The sequence below is a fragment of the Apis dorsata genome, unplaced genomic scaffold (genome assembly GCF_000469605.1).
Source record: "Apis dorsata unplaced genomic scaffold, Apis dorsata 1.3 scaffold_5, whole genome shotgun sequence".
NCBI lineage: Eukaryota > Metazoa > Arthropoda > Insecta > Hymenoptera > Apidae > Apis > Apis dorsata.
In genome coordinates, this window is record NW_006263308.1 from 293450 (window position 1) to 302059 (window position 8610).

Below are 8610 nucleotides of genomic sequence, written 5' to 3' on the forward strand. Positions count from 1 at the left end.
ATAATTTATCAATAATGCATAAATTGATTTGAGCATAATTTTCCATAATATTAACTGTACTTTAATTTTCTTATTTAACAAACTTCAACACTAAATAGTGTGTCAGTTTTTTTTTGTATTCTTTATCAGAACAATTTTTCATTCGTTTATATAAGTTAAGACGCGAAAGAAAATGTATATCAAAGATAATCAAAGAAAAATATTCACTGACATTTGACTATTTGCTATGATCAAAAGTGTAATTAATTCTGTTTCGTTTCTGCTTTTTGATATTAATGTAACATTTCTTAAATTCTTATAATAATGTTGCATATGCGTATTATAAAAATGACTTGTGAAGTTTTATAAAAAGAACCATGCAAGTCATATATTTATGACAATGTTTAATAATCAGTCTAAAACTTGAACAATGTAGCAACGTTGTGATAATCAAATACTGAAAATGAAGATTGCACTATATATAAATAGTTTAATATATATGTATAATCTATATTTTAATATATATATATATATATAAGTACCATAATATTGGATATTAGATGTTACATAAAGGATAGAATTTAATGAGCTGAATATCTATTTTTTTCAAAACAAAAAACAAAAGAGGGGAAAAGAAAATTCTTTAAATGTATCTTGACTTATGAATAATACATTTGCAAAATTCAGTGTGCACAATATAAAAAATTAAAATTATGATAATGACTCGCTTTCAATATTATGCAACATCTTACTTAGTGCTGTGTAAATTTAAATAATTTTATTTAATTCGGTGCATGTCGATAATTAAGCTTTCTCTCAATCTCCAATTCTCGAATTTTTATAGATGTAAAAATTGTCATGTCAGGATTCAAACGAATCAAAGTTGATTTTGTAACCGTTTTTGTTTATATAGCATCACAGAATAAAGGGATAATTTACAACATTACGTAAAATAATAATGATCGCAGCAATCAATCAAGGTTTGGCTTACATTCATTATTGATGACTACTGGATACAGTTTCCTCAAGCATAGTAAGATAATAAAAATCATACATGAATTTGTATGAACATTACATTATACTTAGATGCACTTAGTGTATTAAACACTAAAAATTTATTAATTTAAAATCGCCAGTATTGAACTCAACTTCGCATTATATATACCTAATATAAAACAAGAACACAACAAATTTTCTGGCATACATGATACATTTTAACATGTAAGATTGTATGTCAATTGATTTTTTTCAGTTTTGAGTTTTTTCATTTTCTTCTCATTCAGTTAATCATCTCCCTACCCTTTTTCCCCATAGCTTCTACAGAATTTTTCATCATTGTCTTATCTCCTGAGATAAGTAAAACAGCAAAGTCAATAGTATTGATGGTTGTTATATACTTATACTTTTTTTGTTTAACTGGGAGTGCATATCTTGTTTGCAAAACAAATTTTCATTATACACAATATTGTAATTTCTCTTACAGACAGTGATGTGACTTAAGGTATTTCCATGTAGCATGTGTGAAGGGAGGAAGAAAGGATGGTGATTACAGAATAGATTCCAATTTATCCACTCTTGAAAAGGAGAATCGCTACTTGACCCAGATAAAAATAGATAAAATGTCTTGTTTCATGTGTCACATAGCTTCCAAAATTACGACCTACAATGCAATGCCACGTTGGATTATATTTTTTATCGAATTCTTTTTTAATAAAGGCTGCAATATCCTGAAACAAAAAATTAAATCAATTTATTAACAATTTTTTTTTATCTTTGAAACTGTTATTAACTTGTTCTTTCATTCTACTCATTATTATATTTAAATAAGCTCCTTTATATCTTTTTTCAAATATGCATATAATTTTTCATTACATACATTTCATACAATATCTGGAATAAAATTTTACTTCAACTATTTACTAAATATACCTTTTCTATGTTATATTTTTCAAGGGCTTGAGTTGCACAGTCAACAGCATCCTGCTGCATCTCCTCAGACATATCAGCATTCTTGATCACAGCCTTTCTGTCTGACATTTTTGTAGCTCTGAAATTAACAAGAAAAAAGAAATTTTTCGTATGTCTTACTCTATTTCGTTCAATAAAAATATAAAAAACTAATATTGCTAAGAGACAACTATGCATTTTTTTTATCATATCAAAGGATGAAGATATTACAAATTAAACCTGGAAAAATGAATGCGTGCAATTTTGACAGTAGCATATATATCATTTGCTAGCATGACAAATCATAGAATTGATGCTATAAAATCAAGAAAAGAATCAGATATGTTTAATAAGCAAAATACAATTGTAGAAAACAGAACTATAAAGACGAAACGCGGGAGGATAATGTTTTATCAATATACGATGATGGGAATAATAATTCGTAAACACACAAACACCGCAATCAGAGTATTAAGTTAAAGATGCTCATTTGAGAATTATCAACACGCCAAAGAGAATAGAATTATCAGAAATCCAAAACTGATTTTGACATAAGAGTTGGTTACGCGGTCGGAAATGAAAAAATACATTTTCATTTATATAACACGCGATATACCTTTTAAAATAACACTTTCACCAACTAATACACAAGGAAAAAGATCGTTATATCCTGGCCCGGAAGTTATGTATACTTATTTTTTTCTATGTGAATTGATTTACACAAAAATTTTGCTCGCTCAAGCCGACAGCGACTATTCCTTGATTGAGTTCAAGACTGAAGTGTCCGTACTGTGATCCTGTCCACTGATTGGCCCACGATTAGGGTCTTCTATCACGGTCTTCTATCAACCCAGAATGCTTTGCTGGTAGCAACCCGCGTAAACATAAATTCGAGTAATCGATACGGAATTTTTCCTTGAAATTCAAGTTACAACGATGTTTTTTTATTTTTTATTGCTTAAACTTTCATTTCTTTTATATAGAATCTCAAAAAATTAATGATATACATTAAAATATTTATTGCGAAGTTTAGATTGATTATATATATTACATTAAAGTATTTTAAGTTTTCAAAATATGTTTTGAAATATTAATGAAAACATACACAATTCGCAAAAATGTATGGTCTTGTAAAATTAAATTATAAATTGTAAATTCATACCAATAATGTATTTGTAAATCAAAAATATATGTCTTTCAATATACATTCTATTGATTATATGTAAATTGAAAATGTGAAGAATTTTTATAAATTTTAAATAATATTCTATTATAATATATATTTTATATAATTTTATTTTTACAGAACATACAGAAGTTATTTAATTTAATAACATAGGATAAAATATTTTAATTTTAAATCATTTCTTTTGAAATTGAATAATTAATTATATTACAAGATGGCGCTATAACAGAATAAATTGAATCATTATTTTACAAGATGGCGCTATCAAAGTCTTAGACTATGTATATTAATAAAATTAAAATATATATGGTCCAAACATAAAGTTGATACATTCATTACTATATCACTTTGCATGTATATGAATATTTTATTTCTTCGTAATTAGTATAGCATATATATTGTATATGTATATGTTTAATCAGCTGATTGTGACAACAGTAACGTAGCTATAATGTAATAATTTTTTTAAATTTCAAATTTTTTCCATTACTATATTTGAAGAAATATTTATAAACATTTTTAAGTAATATTTAATGTAAATATATATTAATTTTTCAATGATATATATATTTCTTTTTTAATATATTTAAAATGATTTTAAGTATCAAATTCGTATATAATATACAGATATGTTGATCCAAGTTACACATGCGCAATAAGTTCCAACAATCTCAGAGAATTCTTTATTAGAGAGGTTTTCATTCTAAATGTATCAGTGTTATATTCGACAGAGTTGCGCAAAATATCTCTGAAAGAAAGAAATTTTTTTTCTAGTGCTATATTTAATAAATAACTTAATCTTTTAATTTTAAAGGCACTGGAAACTTATTTAAAAATGTTTCGTGCCATTCTGTGCTTTTGCGCTTTTATAGCGATAGCCAATGCTGATGTTACGAGGTAAATATAATGAAAAAAATATTATTATTCGTTTTTGTACAAAAACAATTACTGTTTTTAAAAAAAATTTTTTAAAAATTTACTAATTATATATAATTAATTATTCGATAAGATTTACAAAATGCACTTTAAAATAAATTTAAAAAATTTTTTTTAAGGATTCCCTTGCACAAAATCGATAGCATTAGGAAACAATTCAAAGAATATGACACAGAAATATATCAAACACATATATTGCAAGGAGATTTTCCTCAACCAGAACCTCTTTCTAACTACTTAGATGCTCAATACTATGGTGTTATTAGCATTGGAACTCCTCCACAAGATTTCAGAGTAATCTTTGATACTGGTTCCTCAAATCTCTGGGTCCCCTCTAAAAAATGTCATCTTACTAATATTGCTTGCAGTAAGTATATTTTCAAAAATAATTAAAACTTTATCATTTTTTTATATTTTATATTTTATTTTGTTCATAATGTTATTTATTTTTTATAATTCAATATGATATGAGTTTTAATTTAAAGCTATAATATAAGTATATTAAATATAAAATAAAATTATTAAATATAAAATAAATATATTAAATATAAAATAAATATATTAAATATAATATAAATATAAAATATTAAATATAATTATTTAAATATATTATAATTATAAATTAAAAATCAAATTTTTAATTTATAAATCTGATAGAAAAATAAAACAATAAAAAATAGAAGCTTTTTGATAATTATGTTTATTTATAACATAAGTTTTAAATATTAATAAGATAAACATAATTACATTATGATTTAATTTATTAATTTATATTTAAATAAATTTATTTTCTAGATAATGATAATTATATGTTTTTTTCCATTACTGAAAAAATAATATATCATTATATTATATGTTATCAAATGTTTATAAATTAATAACAAAAAAGTACTTTATTTAATTAAAATTTCATAATTTCTTTTTGTATATGTATTATTTTCAGAATTACATCGTAAATATGATAACAGCAAATCATCTACGTACAAGAAAAATGGTACTGACTTTGCAATTCGTTATGGCTCTGGAAGTCTCTCTGGCTATCTCTCCACTGATACTGTAGATGTAAGTATCTATACATCCATATTCTTACTTTTTATAATTATTGATATTTTTATTTCCTATTAATTATATAATTATATTATTGTTCATAATTTTTATTTCTATAATCTATAATCTTTTTGTTTCTATATCTTTAAATAATAATAGAAATATTTTTTAAAAATTATTTTTAAAAAATTTTTAAGAAATAATTCACTTATATACAATAATATATAATAACATTATAATATATTTTTAAGAAATTACACATTTCTATCTTTTAATTGAATATAATTTAATAATTTAGTAAAAAAAGAAAATTAATTAAAGAATAATAAATTTTACAGATTGCAGGAATAAAAATTTCTGATCAGACTTTTGCTGAAGCTTTGAGTGAACCTGGATTGGCTTTTGTTGCTGCTAAATTTGATGGTATCTTAGGAATGGCTTATTCTAAAATTGCTGTTGATGGTGTAACACCTGTCTTTTACAACATGGTTAAACAAGGATTAGTACCTCAACCTGTTTTTAGTTTTTATTTAAACAGGTATTTTAAAAATTATTCAAAATTTTTATAAAACGAAATAAATTAATAATTTATAAATTGTATTATTTTATTAATTGAAGAAATCCTGATGATAAATATGGTGGAGAATTGATATTGGGTGGTTCAGATCCAAACCATTATGAAGGTTCTTTCACCTATGTTCCTGTGGATAAAAAGGGATATTGGCAATTTAAAATGGATAGGTATTTATTAAATATATAAAAATAAATTTTTTAAAAAAATTATTTATAATTTTTTCATAAATTAAAAAAAAATTAATATTTTTGAATTTTAGTATTCAAATTGGATCAGATTTAAAAGTTTGTCAACAAGGATGTGAAGCTATTGCAGATACAGGTACTTCCCTCATTGCTGGACCAGTTAAAGAAATTGAAGCTATCAATAAAGCAATTGGAGCTACTCCCATTGCAGCTGGAGAAGCAATGATAGACTGTAATTCCATTCCTAATTTGCCTACAATTAATTTCGTACTTGGTGGTAAATCTTTCTCTCTGAAAGGAGAAGACTATGTCTTGAAGGTAAAATAAATATACTTTAATTTTATTTTTAATTCATTAAGATTGTGAAAAATTTTAATTTTAATATAATAAAATAATATTGTTCTTTTTTTTTTTTTTTTATTAAAGGTTACACAATTTGGAAAGACTGTTTGTCTTAGTGGATTTATGGGAATGGATATTCCTCCACCAAATGGTCCACTATGGATTTTGGGAGATGTTTTCATTGGTTATTATTATACTGAATTTGATATGGGAAATAATCGTGTTGGTTTTGCTAAAGCAAAATAAATATCTAAAAATATATACTAATTAAAATCTTAAATTTTAAATTATATAATTTTTGTTAATATATCTTTTTGCATAATTTTATGTTTTTACATTTGATTATTTTTAATATTTTTCCGCTTTTTGTATATATAATATGTATAATAGTTTTATTAATGAAAATAAATGTAATAGATACTATAATCAATATATAAATATAAAGTATGTAAATTAGTCATCTATAACAAAATGTATACTATATTACAAAGATAAAAGTAATAAATTTTTTTCATGTCATATCCTGTGTTATTATTTCATAAATAATTGATCAATAATTCATTTTTTAATGATATGAAACATCATGATTAAAATTTAAATACGAAACTACAAGTCATCATAAATTATAATAATTTACATAGAATATCACATAATATTATAAAATAAAATAATTTCTCAAATGTATTAATATCACGTGAAGTATAAAACAAATCTATAAATAATAGAATATGTTATTTATTTTTGTTCCTTTTTTTTTACTGCATGAATTGCATAATTTATTGCTGTTGAAGCCATCCAAGACCATTCATTTTTTAAAACATTATAAAACATTCCATGTATCAATTTTGTCTTGCAACCATCTAGAAAAGGATCATCAATTTATTTAAAATATTCTAATTCATTTAAGAAATTCTAATATAAAATTATAATTTATAACTAAATAAAAGTTCTATATAATTATTTATAAAAAAAATAAAATATAATATAATAGAAAATACATGTTTCTAATAAAGATTGCATTTCTGTAGGAGTGACAAATTTATTCCAATCATGAGTACCCTTTGGTACTACTTTTAAAATACGTTCAGCTGCAATTATTCCTCCAAGCCATGAAGGTAAAGTTTTATTAATAGTTGTAAGAAATATTGAACCACCAGGTTTTAAAGAACTTATGCAACACTATAAAAAGCAAATATATGGCTTTTTCATTATTAATTTTTTTCTTTTTTAATATAAAATTTATATCAAAATTTATATAAAATATGACTATACCTTTAGAAATAATTCTTTATTATTTACATGTTCTATAACTTCTGAAGCCACTACAGCATTATATGCTTCTTTATTATTTAGAGCAAAATCTTCAATTATTGTTTGGAAATAATTTAATTTTCCATCTAAACTAGCATCTAAAACAGCATGCTGTTTTGCAGCTGTTATTAATTCTGATGAAGCATCAATCCCAGTTACATCTGCTCCTATTCTGGCTAAAGATTCTGATAATAATCCTCCACCACAACCAACATCTAGAATTTTGATTCCTTCTAATGGTAAATAAGGACATTCTATTTTGACTCCTATATTTGCTAAGCCATCTCGAATAAGTTGTATTCTAAGAGGATTCAATGCATGCAACGGACGTATTTCACCATTGACATCCCACCACTTATTGTGTAATTTAGAAAAATGATCTATATCTGTAAGATCAACTGTTGATTTCTTTATTAAACTAGATTTTGTTAATTGATCAGTTTGTTCGGTCAATCTAAAATTGCAAATTAGAAATTTTTTTGATAACTATATATTTTAAGAAACATTATTTATATTAATTATATTATATCATATATATTTAAGTGTCAAATATTTAAAATTGATATATAGGTTAGATACCGATTTCGAAGGGTAGGTCCTGTGGATATGGATCGAAAGGATCGAATTTTAATGATATTCATAATTTATTTATATAAAATGATTAAATATAATTAAAAATTTAGAAAATATGCAGAATTTTTCAAGATATGTAGAAACAAATGAGACAACAGTCAACATTCGACAAAAGCACGAATGATTATGTTTGCAATTGCGACAATAGCATTAACTATATTTATATTTATAGTTATTTGTATAAAAAATAAGAATTTTAAGTAAAATATCTGAAAAAATTTCACAAATATTTTATTTTAAATAAATATATTATAAAAATGAAAGAAATATAATATAAAAATTAAAAGTAATTTTGATATTGAAAATATTTCCATTAAATTTATATCTAAAGAACAAAAAAAAATTTACAGAAATTTACACATATCTAAAATTAATTTAATAATTTTAATAAAATTTTTATTTCATCCAATAAATATTTGTAAATCAAATAATTAATTTTATAATAATTATAGTTAATATATATTCCTTTT

The 8610-nt window shown here is 23.3% G+C and overlaps 3 protein-coding genes across 3 annotated transcripts; 1 reads left to right on the forward strand and 2 right to left on the reverse strand.

Annotated features, from left to right (window-relative positions):
* Positions 1–633: 633 nt before the first annotated feature.
* Positions 634–2783, reverse strand: LOC102672736 (dynein light chain 2, cytoplasmic). The gene is made up of 3 exons (XM_006607445.2): positions 2543–2783; positions 1909–2026; positions 634–1706 (listed from the first exon to the last, which is right to left on the reverse strand). The coding sequence occupies exons 2-3, from the start codon at positions 2014–2016 to the stop codon at positions 1545–1547; spliced, it is 270 nt and encodes an 89-aa protein (XP_006607508.1). The 5' UTR covers positions 2017–2026; positions 2543–2783; the 3' UTR covers positions 634–1544.
* Positions 2784–3738: 955 nt separating this feature from the next.
* On the forward strand, positions 3739–6715 carry LOC102672869 (lysosomal aspartic protease). The gene is made up of 7 exons (XM_006607446.2): positions 3739–4009; positions 4168–4415; positions 4992–5110; positions 5434–5633; positions 5714–5836; positions 5929–6172; positions 6281–6715. The coding sequence occupies exons 1-7, from the start codon at positions 3948–3950 to the stop codon at positions 6440–6442; spliced, it is 1158 nt and encodes a 385-aa protein (XP_006607509.1). The 5' UTR covers positions 3739–3947; the 3' UTR covers positions 6443–6715.
* Positions 6629–8297, reverse strand: LOC102673006 (ubiquinone biosynthesis O-methyltransferase, mitochondrial). The gene is made up of 4 exons (XM_006607447.2): positions 8087–8297; positions 7469–7961; positions 7195–7375; positions 6629–7056 (listed from the first exon to the last, which is right to left on the reverse strand). Exons 1-4 carry the CDS (start codon positions 8146–8148, stop codon positions 6932–6934), a joined length of 861 nt encoding a protein of 286 aa, XP_006607510.1. The 5' UTR covers positions 8149–8297; the 3' UTR covers positions 6629–6931.
* Positions 8298–8610: the final 313 nt, after the last annotated feature.

Coding starts and splice junctions, on each gene's coding strand:
- LOC102673006 (XM_006607447.2), bottom strand. CDS start 8,148: ATGAATATCATTAAAATTCGATCCTTTCGATCCATATCCACAGGACCT. Junction 7,376..7,468: donor ATAAAGAATTATTTCTAAAG/GTATAGTCATAT, acceptor TGCTTTTTATAG/TGTTGCATAAGTTCTTTAAA. Junction 7,057..7,194: donor GCAATCTTTATTAGAAACAT/GTATTTTCTATT, acceptor ATCCTTTTCTAG/ATGGTTGCAAGACAAAATTG.
- LOC102672736 (XM_006607445.2), bottom strand. CDS start 2,016: ATGTCAGACAGAAAGGCTGTGATCAAGAATGCTGATATGTCTGAGGAG. Junction 1,707..1,908: donor AAAAATATAACATAGAAAAG/GTATATTTAGTA, acceptor TTTTTGTTTCAG/GATATTGCAGCCTTTATTAA.
- LOC102672869 (XM_006607446.2), top strand. CDS start 3,948: ATGTTTCGTGCCATTCTGTGCTTTTGCGCTTTTATAGCGATAGCCAAT. Junction 4,416..4,991: donor TCTTACTAATATTGCTTGCA/GTAAGTATATTT, acceptor TATTATTTTCAG/AATTACATCGTAAATATGAT. Junction 6,173..6,280: donor GAGAAGACTATGTCTTGAAG/GTAAAATAAATA, acceptor TTTTTATTAAAG/GTTACACAATTTGGAAAGAC.